At 40.1% G+C, this 14,624-nt stretch overlaps 1 protein-coding gene across 2 annotated transcripts in view; it reads right to left on the minus strand.

Annotated features, from left to right (window-relative positions):
- The window catches only part of LOC116167427 (sushi, von Willebrand factor type A, EGF and pentraxin domain-containing protein 1), a 68,868-nt gene that overhangs the window by 2,592 nt on the left and 51,652 nt on the right, over positions 1-14,624 (minus strand). For both annotated transcript variants that reach the window (XM_031482791.1, XM_031482789.1), the window contains exons 7-32: positions 14,259-14,612; positions 14,005-14,209; positions 13,792-13,961; positions 13,210-13,741; positions 12,977-13,159; positions 12,547-12,926; positions 11,874-12,497; positions 11,701-11,824; positions 11,464-11,645; positions 10,957-11,417; positions 10,477-10,901; positions 10,171-10,425; positions 9,884-10,122; positions 9,026-9,236; positions 8,506-8,976; positions 7,907-8,455; positions 7,568-7,860; positions 7,195-7,522; positions 6,780-7,141; positions 6,537-6,730; positions 1,456-1,835; positions 1,241-1,406; positions 940-1,191; positions 589-892; positions 306-543; positions 41-253 (exon numbers count right to left, since the gene is read on the minus strand). In XM_031482791.1, the coding sequence (XP_031338651.1) occupies positions 41-253; positions 306-543; positions 589-892; positions 940-1,191; positions 1,241-1,406; positions 1,456-1,835; positions 6,537-6,730; positions 6,780-7,141; positions 7,195-7,522; positions 7,568-7,860; positions 7,907-8,455; positions 8,506-8,976; positions 9,026-9,236; positions 9,884-10,122; positions 10,171-10,425; positions 10,477-10,901; positions 10,957-11,417; positions 11,464-11,645; positions 11,701-11,824; positions 11,874-12,497; positions 12,547-12,926; positions 12,977-13,159; positions 13,210-13,741; positions 13,792-13,961; positions 14,005-14,209; positions 14,259-14,612 (8,095 nt within the window). The remainder of the gene's footprint in view (positions 1-40; positions 254-305; positions 544-588; positions 893-939; positions 1,192-1,240; positions 1,407-1,455; positions 1,836-6,536; positions 6,731-6,779; positions 7,142-7,194; positions 7,523-7,567; positions 7,861-7,906; positions 8,456-8,505; positions 8,977-9,025; positions 9,237-9,883; positions 10,123-10,170; positions 10,426-10,476; positions 10,902-10,956; positions 11,418-11,463; positions 11,646-11,700; positions 11,825-11,873; positions 12,498-12,546; positions 12,927-12,976; positions 13,160-13,209; positions 13,742-13,791; positions 13,962-14,004; positions 14,210-14,258; positions 14,613-14,624) is intronic.

The following is a 14,624-nucleotide window of genomic DNA, read 5'->3' on the forward strand; positions in this document are numbered from 1 at the left end:
TAATAATGGCAATCGGTTTATTTCAAAGAGCAATTCGTACCAGCGCATGCCGGGTAAACCATCGGTAGTAGTGGGTTAGTTGTGGGTCGCCAGAATCCCTCAGCTCCGCATGTGTAAAATTTAGGTACATCCTGTGAAAATCGAAGGCCTTGGTTGCAAGAGATTTCGCACACTTTAAATTGTCCCCCCGCGCCCCAGTCTTTGCAAGTTTGAACACCTCCAATTGGGTCTTCCAATTCCGGACAGAATTCGGCTGATGCGGATTAGAAATAGAAATGACAAAGATAACACCAGTGAAAACTTACATAATAAAGATACTTTAAATGCGCACGTTGCGGTGTTACCAGCAGCGTCGTAGGCGACATAGGCAATTTGGTAAATACCCCACAAAAGGGTTTGTCCCGGCCGGTGGCCATTCTTCTCCTGGACTTTTACCACATCAACGTTATCGCTGAAATGAGGTTCATCCCAGGAAACAATAGCAGATCCGTTCTTCGCGATTACCCATAAGTCCCCAGGACAATACTCCACTCTTGGAGGAATCTAAAATAAGAGAATTAGAATTTTCTTCCTGGATTTTAAGTTTACTTTGTCAGTAGATAACTCTTCACATTTTGCACCGGAATAACCAGGAGGACAATTACGTTGTCCGCAATGCGACGGAACAATACGCTCCACGCCCCCTACTGTATCTTCATAACCTGCCCAAGTGAGAATTAGGTCCCGATATAATACAGGTTCAGTGCGACAGTCACGGACTTGTTTTTGAACTTCGTTGGTGACATCCAGTGCGCGATTCCAAACCTGCACTTTTGTAAGGTGACCTTGAAAACCTGACTCTGTGTATGTCTTCGAATTTTCCGTTCGCGGTTTTCCTAACGTGACCCATGCGCTAAAATTTTAGTTTATGACAAAATCAAAAGAATAAGATTGTATTACTAGTCTGGCAATTTTCTACCACCTCCATATCCATCAACTTTACTAGCAATTAAGCCTTCAGTAATCAATTTCAATTCGCCACCATTATCGCCATCCCAGACGATTGCAATGTGATGCCATTGCGCGTCATTAATCGTGGTGTACTCCCTGTAGCTTAAGTAAACATCCTGTAACTCTGGGAAAAGAGAGATTTGAACACCATTAGAATGTGCTTGAACCATGACCCGTCGATTAGTTGGTATGTGCTTGGTACTAAAATATGTTCGTCAGAATCCCAGTGTAAGATTTCCTCTATACATACCCAGTGCTGTATAATGTAAAGAATATTCCATTGTCATCTCGTTGGGTAAATTGGACCCACATTGCAATAGTTAAGCTAGATTTACCTCCGCTGTAAAATGGAATAATTTGAGCTGCCGAACTCCGCGTGGCGTCGCTGAAGTACAAATCGTAATCAACAGTAATTGCTGAAATACAAAATTAACATAACTAATTTTCTTTAAAAGCTCCTTTTACTTTTTCGACAGTCTTCTCCAGTTAAATTGAACGGACATTGACAATAAAATTTGCCAATTAAATCGATGCAGGTGGCACTTGGTGGACAGGAATTTTCCTTGCAATCAATGATATCTTCTTCGCAATACTTTCCTGTATAGCCAGCAGGGCACACACACTTAAAACCTGCGCCGTGGTCGGTGCATGTGGCGCCATTCTTGCAAGCTCCAAGGGAGCAGGCGTCATACTCGTACTGACATCCGACCCCAGTGAAAGTTGTAGGGCACGAGCAATTAAGACCCGAACCAAAATCTTGACATTTTCCTCCGTGCATACAAGGGTTGCCAATGCAACGTTCGGGTGCTGTTTCACACTGCTTTCCATCCGTTCCAGATGGGCATCTAAATACAAAATCTAGTCAATTTATGTCAATTTATCCCATGCGGGAAAAAATAGTAAAGGAATTTTGAATGATTTATATTCTGAATTTTTTTGGGGTGCTAAAATCTGGGGTTAGATACCAGCATTCCGTGATATAATAATAATAAAATAAGTAAAAATCCCGTATTTGGTAATTTTCTGCATATACTGAGAAACTATCCGCTTTACGTAAAAAACTTGCATACTCAAAATAAAGATTCATGAAATTTCCTATAAATTTTACGGCATAAGGTTTGTTTCTGATGAGCCGTTTTAGTGGAGCGAAATCGGGCCAAAAATGTGACAAAAATTTTTTTCGAGGTATAACAAGATCAGACCTAGTAGAGTATGTAGATATTGTAATTCTGCATCCGAAATGGCGTTTTACGACATTTTCCGGTGGTCATGACATTTTTTATAGTCAAAAAACCACTCAAAAGTGTCTTCATAAAAATTTATGTTTTTAGAGATTTACCCCGGAATATCTCGGCTCCCGCATGAGATATTGTTATAATTGTTTCAGTTCTATAATGCCAAATAGTAAGCGCTTCTAACTATGCCTATTACACCGAAAACATGATATAACAACATGCTCATAATTGCCATCAAAGTCGATAAATCGATTATTGAGAAGCGTAAACTTCACTCTGCGAGAAACTTTTTTATTATTTGAGGAATGTCTATGTCGTACGAATTGTAGCTGATAGCATTGACTAATACTCCCCCCATAGACAGCTCATCAATGTAGACAAATAAAATGGTGTTTTTTGATATAAGCACCAGAGTGCGCCAATGACGAATAAATTGTGTATAATACTAGGCACACGTTGAGAATTTAAATTTTACTTCTTTGTCGAATACGTAAAACGGTAGGTCTTTGATTAACACAATAAGCTATACATTGACTGTATGGAAGAGATAAGATAATCGCGAATTAGAGATTTATTGTCGGCAGTATTTGTCGGCTTCTTTTTTATTATTTTAAAGGCGGACTTTTTTTTATTTTGCGAAATTATAAATTTCTCTTGAACTCTATTCCTAGTTTAGGTTTAGTCTCAATCTTTCAACCAGCTGTATGCTATTTCGTTGTGACTGATTTGAATTACAATGTCAGGAAATAAATGTGTATATGCTAAATGTATTCGTTCCCATATAAAGACACTGAAAGATGTGAAAAGTGGAAATTAAGAACAGGTGAGCTAAAACGCCCGACAACGATATATTTTCTTTCCTTTTATTGGAACCGCGGGAGTTTTTTTGGTATTCCGTATTGGCATTGAATAAGTCCTATGATTACTTATTCAATGGTATTGGCCATTTTTAAAAAATTAAGTTTTATTCGTCTAAATAAAATGTTCCACCCTTATAAAAAATTAATTGTTTCAAAAATTATTGTACTCGGCCAACTTCACGCAGTGGCGAACTTTTTCATAAACGATTTTTATATAAGAAATATTCGCCGCTCTACGTGAGTTGATATCGCGTGTAGTTTTGAAATAACTCATTTTCTCTCACGGTAAGTATACAAAATGTTATTTTAACGGTTCTAACGGCTTAATTTCTGCATGATAAACTTCATTTATGAAAAAGTCCGTGATTCTCTGAAGTTGGCGGGATACTATAATTTCTGAAATAACTACAAAATTCAAGACTTAATGTGTCTATAGGAAACCCAGAACTGTTGAACTTTGAACCAGGGGAATTAAAATCGAAATTTTTGTGTGAAGAACATTTTTCAAGAAATAGCTTTGTCAATGAATCGAAACACCGATTGATACATAATGCAGGTCCACAGAAATTTTATTGTGCAATTTGCAATTTTATTGTTTTTGCACAAGAAAACTGTGGAAATCTAGAGAAATTCGGATGGAAGCAGATAGGAAGAAACGTATGAAAAGACCCGGCAAATTAACAATTTTACGCCATGAATGAAATAAAAATGCATAAATTTCTTTCACTTGTTTTATTTACCGACTGCACATCACTCGACTTGCAAACACCGACATATGATACCTATTGAGATAACGCGCCGAAGAAATAAGTTGACCTTCAAAATAATAATATACAATTAGGTTCTATGTTGCATTGGGCAACTTTAGTTGTGGTATCTAAAAGAATAATTGTATCGCGGCGACACCTGTTACTTATATCAATAATAAATTTTACTGACGACGTTATTATGTTTGAAGTAGCTGTCTATGGGGGGAGTATTAGTCAATGCTGATAGTCACCAAAAGTTTTTGGTGGAAGAATTTTAGTGATAGGCCTTACCGTTTTCGAGTAAATGATATTTCTATATGCAGCTCGTGCGCGCCCGTGGTCCGCCTAGCAGCGCACTTGCTTGGCTGCTATCGGCGCCGGCCGGATAGCGGGCTTGTCACCTGTAGTGGAGCGAAATCATGCCAAAAACTATAATGCCAAATGGAAAGCGCAGATGTTCTGCATATTATATTGAAAACATAATGTAACTTCATTATCAGAAAAAAATACGAAAGTCGATAAATCAATTATTGTGCAACATAAACTTCACTACGGGAAACTGCGGGAAATTTTTTTGAATTATTGGAAGTTCGTTTTTTTGCTTCGGGACTGCTTCCACAGTAAAATGATATCCAAATATTCTTTTCCATGGACCCAAAACCTCCCATTTTATCTAGTATTGGTTTGCATTGTTTGCAGTGGTACCACACATTTAATTGGTATATGGATCTAGAACTTTACTGAGTGTATTGTTGACATAACACATTTGTCTAAATCGAAAGTTTACAAGTACACACCTTAAAAAAATAATGTAAGAAAGCACCATTACAGAAGTTCCGAAGTTCCGACGATTGTTTATTAGTTGTTTTTGCTAAATGCAATCTTAGGTGATTCAATGTTGTAATATTTTTATTTTTATTCCGGTAAACCAGTATAGTACGAGCAAAGAGTACTCTTTGATACGAGTATATATCGTATTACTAATTCTAAGGCTTCTTTTTGTAACAGTTCAACTAATTTGGGCATAAGTCTTTTGAAGTAGCAATATTGGATGTTGTACATCAACCGCAATTTTCTCGCGTATTTTGAATAAGGACATTCGTTGTGTCACAACCCGGTTGGCCATGAATTCCCAACAGGCAGGCGGTTCAAAATTTCATTCAATAAAATTCTAGATGTACATGGTACGGTGAAAATGAATGCGGGAGTTATTCATAATAACCGGTGACTGTGATAATTGAAGTAGGAAAATTTGTTGAACAGCCTCCAGAATGATTTTTTTTTAAATTCAATATCTTCGTAGTTTCCTAAATGGCAGTAGTTTCCCTTCCCCTAAAGTTTAAAAAGGAAATGAACCCTAAATTTATCACAATGACATTAATTACTTTCACCGTAACACATACTTTTACCAATTAAACGTGTGGTACCGCAGGAAACAATGCAAACTAACACTCGACAACATCGAAGATGTTGGATGGTCCATATAAAGTAATATTTGGATACCTGTCCATCTTACTGTGCTCACAGAAACTGTAACACTAGAAGTACTGCCAACAATAATTCAAAAAATTTTCCCGCAGAGTGAAGTTTATGTTGCACAATAATTGATTTATCGACTTTCGTATTTTTTTCTGATAGGTAATGTAGTTACATTATGTTTTCAATATAATATGCAGAACAGCTGCGCTTTCCATTTGGCATTATAGTTTTTGGCATGATTTCGCTCCACTACAGGTGACAAGCCGGCTATCCGGCCGGCGCAGATAGCAGCCAAGCAAGTGCGCTGCTAGGCGGACCGCGGACGCGCATGAGCTGCATATAGAAATATCATTTACTCGAAAACGGTAAGACCTATCACTAAAATTCTTTCACCAAAAACTTTTGGTGACTATCAGCTACAATTCGTACGATACATGTATAGACATTCCATAAAAAAGTTTCTCGCAGAGTGAAGTTTACGCTTCTCAATAATCGATTTATCGACTTTGATGGCAATTATGAGCATGTTTTCGATGTAATAGGCATAGTTAGAAGCGCTTACTATTTGGCATTATAGAACTGAAACAATTGTAACAATATCTCGTGCGGGAGCCGAGATATTCCGGGGTAAATCTCTAAAAACATAAATTTTTATGAAGACACTTTTGAGTGGTTTTTTGACTATAAAAAATGTCATGACCACCGGAAAATGTCGTAAAACACCATTTCGGATGCAGAATTACAATATCTACATACTCTACTAGGTCTGATCTTGTTATACCTTCAAAAAATTTTTTCCCATTTCTAGACGACTTTTTTGCCCGATTTCGCTCCACTATTTAGGCATTAGTTGAAAATTGATCGATGTACAATTTTTCGACATTTGAAAGTACAAAAAATAAAGCAGTTTCCATTTGAAAAAATCAACTCTTTAACGATTGAAGTCATTAAAATTGACCATTACTTTTAAAACATTCTGTATAGAAGGGCGAAATTTAAATCATCAAAGTTGCTTGATAATATTCGATACACCATGAAAAACTATGTTCATATTTTCAGATTTAAATTTATTAATGAGAGCCTGAATTGAATACTTTTAGGTAAAGGTTTGCGTGAAACGGCCTGTATATCATATAGGAATGATAAGTATGCGAGATGCATTCGTATCAGCAGCGGCAAAAACACCATTCACTTAAAAACTGAAACATTGAAGGGATACTTACACGCAAAAATAGTCTAAGAAAAGATTAATACACTTGGCGTCATTCTGGCAAGGGCGATTTTGACATGTTCCTATATCGTGCTCGCAATTTTCCCCTGTCCAGCCAGGTGGACAAACGCAATGGTAAGATCCCACCTCATCCATGCACGAGCCACCGTTCAAACAAGGTTGCGATTTGCAATCGTCAATATTTTCCTATAAGTCTTGTTACAAAGAGATTTATTCTTTAAATAATCGAGCTTACCTCACAAACTGTGCCTGAAAAACCTTCCCTACACATACACATGAACTTGTTGTCCATATCAATACATTTTTCAGTTCCAACCGGATTGCAAGGGTCGCTTAGGCACTCATCAATTTCGGCTTCACATTGAAGACCTACGAATCCAGGCCTGCATTTGCAAGCGAAACCATCGACTTGGTCTTTGCATGTTGCACCATTTTGGCACGGTTCGGAAGAGCAGTAGTCAATTGTATGTTGGCAACGCTTACCGGTGTAGCCTGGTTCACATTTACAAGTAAAATCATCTATAAGGTCAATACATTGTCCATCGTTTTCGCACGGTTCGTTTACACAGTCGTTAATGTTAGACTCGCAATTTTCGCCTAAAATATACAAAAATTACCTACCGTCTAAATCAAATTCTTCTATAGCTTACCGGTCCATCCAGGGTAGCACACGCATTCGTGGTAAAATAGTTTATCAGCACATATGCCATTTTTACATGGCTTGCGACTACAAAGATCAATTTTCTGTTGACATCGTTTTCCGGTAAACCCGGATGGGCAATTACAGTTAAAATCGGCGACGAGATCTGTACAATTGGAACCCAAAAGGCACGGTTTTTCCGAACAATCATCGGTGTTTATTTCGCAATGCTGCCCTTCCCATCCTGGTAAGCATTCGCACATATACCTACCTTGTTGTAAGGCAATGCAAGTTGCACCATTGTTGCATGGGTTACCATTCGCGGTACATGGATCTATCTGTAAAGCCGCGTAAATAAATAAGTTAGACAGTTACCAACCCACCGTAACATCACAATCTATTCCCGTATAGCCAGATCTGCATAAGCATGTGTAGTTGTTATAACCAGGTTCGTCTTTGCACATTGCTCTTTCTGGACATGTGTTGTTTCTACAGTCTGACCTTTCTTCCTGGCAGTTTATTCCTGAATAACCGGGAGCGCATTGGCATCTGTAACCTTGTGGCAGATCAATACAGGAACCGCCGTTGTAGCAGGGTTGTGACGAGCACTCATCTATGTCGATCTCACATCGTCGTCCAGAAAATCCGGCAGGGCAGAAACATTGTATGTCGTGACCTGTAAGAGCTAGCTAGCAAAATGATGACAAATCTTTTTTAAATACCTAAAGGAACGCATAATCCGCCATGTTGACAAGCGGTTTCTGTACACTGCACAGTTCCACACTCCTCCCGACCAGTTGCTCCTGGTGCTTCAGTCAACATGTTTGTTGGACATTCTGAGCATGTCGTTTGCCCGCTTTGGGATTGGTAGAAATTTCTGGGACACAAAGTGCAAGGGGCCAAACCGGTTGGCGAATAATAACCGGGATTGCACTTTGGTCGGCAAAGATCTTTTCGTGGAGAAGACGGTTGGTAAGTATAGCTATTGGCGGGACAAGCTTGGCAATCTTTAAACCCGCCAGCCGGAGGTTCGCCCGTAAAGCTGTTCCGAGGACACTCCAAACATGGTACCAAGCCAGTTGGTGAGTAAGTGCCATAACCACAAACCGGTATGCAATCATGAACGCTTTTGGAACCTTCTTCTCTTGTGTATCGACCAGTTGGACACTGTATGCAAGAGCCTTGACGATCTTGATTTTGATAGAAACCTCGAGGACAGTATGTGCATTCTTTTTGCTTCTCTCCGGCAAATGTTCCAGCAGGACAGTGCACTATAAAAATCAATTGTAGGTATCAAGTAAACGTTTATCAATATACTTACAGCATCTAGGTACATCGTTTGTGTCCATATTTAGTACTTCGCCTATATTGCAAGTGAACCCACGAGCGATTGTGGATTTTAGTGCTTTTAATGGTGGACATTGATTGCCAATGGACGATATGTTCAGTAAAGGTTCAATAACCGCGCTAGCATAAGGAACAGATAAATCGAAGATTAGGTTCAATGTTGAACCACACAAGTCGTATAGCTGAGGCTGACGAATAGCAGGTAAAATAGCGACAATATAGTCGATCTTAACAACATTTTCTTCAATGAGTGATGGAACGGATTTTATAAATGAAACGCTCATGTCGACGTTTACCGCTGAGCACCGTTGGGATAAAATCGCATTTAAGTTGGTGTAATACTGCGTGACTAAATCGGCGTATTGAGTTAGACAGGCTCTCGCCACAGCGCCATTAGCTCGGTAATTGACAGTGGCAGTTACGTGATAGTCAGCCTGTTCGGTATCTAAAAAATGAGTTGTGAGGCACTCTTGTGTCATTGTTACGTATCTTACTTTCAGAGACGCAGTCAGGAACAACCGCTGTGGGTTTCCAGTGCAACTTTGTACATGTGAATGTTTTTACCGGCTCTCCATCGGTAAATCGGTACCCAGGGTTACACGTTGCTATACATTGTAATCCCTTATCTCCTGGCAAGCAGTTTAAGGCGCCGTTAACAGGAGGTGATAATTCCCAATCCACACAAGGAGATGGTTGTATTAGAACCTGAAAGTAACACAATTAACCCCTGAACAGATCTTTCGCGTTTTGGAAACGAAATTGACGCCAAAAGTACTCTAGATTCTTAAGCACAGTTACAGTATCTATTCAAATATTGATCGTTTTTATGTGATGATGATTTTTTCAAATCCGTATAGATCTTTAAAGCAAGTGTTGCAAGAAGTGGGCGCATATTTTGCACTGTGATCATTTCAAGCGAAAAGACTCTCTAGAACCGTAGCGTAGCCTATTATGGGTGCATAGGGAACAAACAAAAATTTTTTTGGAAAATGTTAATTTGGAATTAATCGGAGTTATAAATAGCGCACTAACCACCAACTTTTGAAAATGAAATGGTCGTGATTTTTGAAAGTAATTTTTATCAGGTTACCCTATTAAAAAATGTCTTTAGATGTGAGCTGCAATTACTTATGTCAATAATCATGTGCTAACTTTGTAGATACCCTTGAAACTCACTCACTCACCGCATAAATACTGAGGATACTATTACTGACAAAGTTATTCATTTAGGGAATAAATTTATTAGGAAGTGGACATCTCGACTCTTAATATCAACTCATGAGGTAGAAAGAACCACAGCTTGATTGTTTTGCAAGTAGCGCCCTGAGCTTGCACACATGAAAACGACTTACTTGAAAGTGACAAGTTGCACGATTTCCATATTTGTCACTGGCAATAACCGTAACATTTTCAAATGATCCAACAGCGATAGTGGCCCTGTCGGGTTTAAACTGCAAGTGCACCTCCCCAGACGCGTCGGAAGCTTCAATTCTTCTACGTGTTTCATTAAAGTTCACCGAATAACTTTCCTGCTGATCGACTAATTCGATAACGTAGCTTTGAGGACAACTCAACATAGGCGGTGTGTTATCTGCAAAGCAATCATTAGCTTTAAGCATACCTAAATAAAGAATCTTACCAGGTACAGTTATGTTTATTTCGCAGATTGCGACATTCCCGTCATAGTCAAATGCTACGTATTTAACTACAAGATCTTCAAAGACATAGGAAGGTGTATGGAAATTTTGAGGTTTCACTTCCAACCGAGCTATTGTTCCAGAATTGTCAACAGCGCTGGGTTCGGTGAAGTTTACAGGAAGTAAACCTCCATTAGCGTCTTTTTGCACCAAAATAGGTTGCAGGGGACAGTTTTGGAATACGGGTGTTTCGTTATCTGAAATCAAATTAAGTATTCCGTAACCAAATAGCTTCCCTTAGTACTCACCAACACACGGAGAGTATCCGTTATCATATCCCAAAAGTGGCTCCACTGACGGTTCATCACAACCCATCAGTTCAAATTTTAGGCAAGCGTTATCCATGTAGCTCACAATTCCCAATATAACAAAGCGAGCTTGAACATATTTTGGTAGGGAGATCATAGCTAGCTCTCCATAATTTCCAGGATCTCTCATTGTCAAGTTAAAATTGGGGAAATAAACGACATAATTCTCATTTTCGGCCTGTTTATAGAAGAATCTGATTTCAGTGGGTCGCCCAACAATATCGTTGGTCACTACTCCTTTTACAAGAATGGCTTTGACGCGATACACTTTTCCCAAATCGACACTAACGTAAGTGAATGCTTCTTGTTTACCGCACCAACCAGTTACCGAGTTTAACCTTACATTGCGGGCTTCGTAATTGCGCCTGCAAAATAATTGCGGATAGAAATACGTTCACAATTTATTTACTGAGCGCATACCTCTCTGTAGTTGCGTTAATAGCTGAATCTGGAATTTTTCCAGACGCAAGACCCAACGGCCTGACGACTTTACATTCTGGCTCACGAATACATGTTAGTGGGCGTGGATTTATGAGAATATATCCCGGCCTGTTGCAACCGAAGTAAACCTCTGAACCTTGCTCATAACTCCGGGCAATTTGGTGACCGTCACTAGGACGACCTGGGTCATCGCAAACCGGTCCTTCGCACCGTAGATCTCCAAAGTCCCAGACTCCATTTGCCTGGCAGCGAACGATATTGTCATGTTTGCTACTTTGCCCAGCTAACTTAAATGTATTTTGGCAACCGAAATAGAAGGAGCTTTGGTATCTGGTATCGGCATATTGGCCATATTCAGCTCCTGGGGTTGGTTGAGGAACGCCACAATTAACTTTGGGGCATGAAGGTTGAGCACCACTGAGCCAATAGTCTGGCAGTCCCTAAAACTTGTTTGATAAAAACTGCTTTGTTAAGGACATCCCTTACTGGTTTAGGATCATAGACACACTGTCTGAACCCGGCTGTTGTAGTTTTACGAAGATAGCGTCCACTGCTTCCACAAATGAGCGTTACATTATCACGAAATGGAACTAAGACGCTAGATTCATCGGCTCGAATTACCGCTAACCCTTCGTTTTTCAGGTCTGGCAATGAGACGCATTGCGCATCTAAAAATTGTTTAATTAACAAAGTGGGTCTAACAGCGAAAGAGAGAATTCGTACAGTGACATTCTGGTGCAGATCCATTCCAGGCGCCTGTTGAAGTACAAAGTAAGGAAGATGAGCCTGACATTATGTATCCAAAGTTGCATTGGAACCTGACCAAGTCTCCAAAGTGATAATTATCCTAAAAATTTGTAATGTTAACCAGGAATGATGAAGTTTGCGATGTTCACCTTAGTTGACAGTAGTAATCCATTTTCGGGCGCGCTCAGACTGGGGCACATTACTGGCACGCAAGATTTTTTTACTTGGAATACATCTCCATCGCGTAATCCATTCTCAGAGGACTCAATGCTGTAGCCGGCTGTACCGTTTTGTGTATACAATTCGTAGCCAACATTGCAACTGCAAGAAAAGTCACCGGGTGTGTTAGAACATTTTTGGTCACACCCTCCATTGTTATCCGTGCATTCGTTTATATCTGCACACTCTAATCTGCTGCAACCCATAATTTCCAACTTCACGCACGGTGCTCCGACGTAATCCTGAATCTTAAACCGAATGTATTGCGCTTCGATGGGCACCGGTAAATTTAATACGGACAGAGTGGGTTCTAATATTCTAAATTCAACAGCAGTTCCATCTGGATTTCGATAGTCTTTGAAAATGTCGGTTAGATCGTCCGTATATTGAATTCTTACAGCAGAAGTAAACGCTAGCGTTCCATCGGAACGTTGTACGCTCATTGTACGGAAACCCCTAATAATCATTGGCGCCCTCAAATCCACTAAAACCCAGTTAGTACCAGGCTCTGCGGTACTACCGCACCAACCACTCCCACTGTTTAATCTTACCATCTGTAATGTCACGTTAACGACTGACAAACAAACATAAGTTTATACGTACCCCTTTATTATATCCACTTTCGGAACCCGACACCGTTATGGAATCGTCAGGAATTCCACCGTTAATTAGACCCAAATCGCCTACAGGCCTGCATTCAACGGTAGGTGTAAACCCTTTACGACATTTGCAGGAAAAAGACCCCGCTGTGTTTGCGCATTCTGTTGAAGCAACATCGCACTGACTGTTTACGCACTCATTGATATCTTCACATTTTGGAGGGCTATTAAATTGCTGATTTTCGTCGCAACGGATTACACCGTTTCCAATTAATTTGTAGCCTTTAAAACATTGAACTCTTGCCTCGTCGTTAAAGAAGTAATTTCTAGACGTGTCGGTAATAAACCCGTTCTTTATTTCTGGGAATGTAGGACATCTTGAGCCTAAGTGGGACATACGTTATGATGGAAGCATGAGTATTGAAATCACTTACGGGAACAAGTGGGAACATCACCAGACCACGTTCCATTACTCATGCAAAGAATAACCGGATGTCCGGTACGAATATACCCTGGTTCGCATTCATACCTAACGATCGTACCATAACTTCGCCCTAATCCGTTGAGTACTGTGATATTAGCGTGGGGTACCTCGGGCAGCGCAGCACATTGAGACGCTACAATTTAAGTTGATGTCAAACGGGGAAAAAGTGATATATACACTAACCTAGGCACAGTGGTTTCTTTTCCCAACGGCCATCAGCGAGACAAGAGATTTTTTCAATGGGATGACCAGTTGGGAATGCGAAACCGGCGTAACATTGATACATGGCTTCTCCTTTGTAGGTCACATTACTGGATCCGATAGAAAAACCGTTATCAATCTGCGGTACGGGACCACAGTACACCTCCTGACAATTTGGAATGTAACTGATGGACCAATTGCCTCCGGGTAAACATTGGGTGGTTAATCGCGATCGCCCGGTTGCAAATTCTTGGCCGGCGGGACAATTGAAAGTGATGATGGTACCAAAAGCTGTATCCCTACTTGAAGCTAGCGCGCTCTTCCCAGGTTGCAGTGATGGACAGTCTGCTGAAAACGTGGCGCTCCATCCTTTATCGCTGTGCAGGGCATCTGTCGCGAAACGAATCAGCATTTCGCCACTTGATGCGGTTAAAGTAATCTTTGGAAGAGAGTTTTGGGAAAAGCCTTCGCCCGAATGCAATCTTAAACCACTGGTTGTTGATCCATCGTACACCTGATCAGAATGCGTTAATAACTCACAAAATTTTGATGTAAAATACGCACTTGAACAAAATCGGATTTATCAACGTTAAAATTGTTGAAATTTAAAGACAAAGGGCCACCTGACGGATTCTTAACTTTATACAAACATTCTTGATTGTTTGGGTAATTGGTTAAACCGAAAGCTGGAGATGTCACAGTTCCATTTCTGGCGACTATTGTGGCTCTGCAACCTAATAAGATCTTAGTGTATTGTGTAAACTGGGACCGTCAAACCTTGTGCGTATCGAATTCTAAATCCTCTCTTTGAATCGCCCAGGCTAGTTTTAAAGTAAACGTATAAATGATTCTTTGTCGAAATTATAACCCTATTGTTACTCTTCAAGTCACCGGTTAGTCGAGCAATTGGTTGATTCTTTGGCGATTCCCCATCTCTGACCAAGATGTAATCCCGACCCAAATCTAAGTCTAGATCGTCGACCTAAAAATGCAATGTTTGATTTTTCTTCCATTTTCTAATGGTCCGTTACCTCCAACGTAATTATTCTTCCAACCTGAGCCGTGATTATGTATAGACATTCTAAGCCCCCAGGATATTGCTCGGGGTAACCTGGAGATGTTAGCACATTCGGTTGGGTAGCGGCTCTTAACATGCCCCCACACGCCTGAGGTTCAGTTTTCCATGAAGCTCTAAATCCCTTCCTTTCAACCGAAGCATCGGTGCTGAACTTAATTATCATAAAGTTGGATGCGGAGACAAATGATCGATTGGTTAGATCCTGTTTGCCGGAAAGTGTGGCTAAGTTCACGGAGGTATCTTCGGTCCGTCCGCCCACAAGGATTTGAACGGTATCGAAACTTTTTTCTGTTTCAAATTCTTGGAACTGAAAACACAG

Source organism: Photinus pyralis, unplaced genomic scaffold (assembly GCF_008802855.1).
Source record: "Photinus pyralis isolate 1611_PpyrPB1 unplaced genomic scaffold, Ppyr1.3 Ppyr1.4_LG3b, whole genome shotgun sequence".
NCBI lineage: Eukaryota > Metazoa > Arthropoda > Insecta > Coleoptera > Lampyridae > Photinus > Photinus pyralis.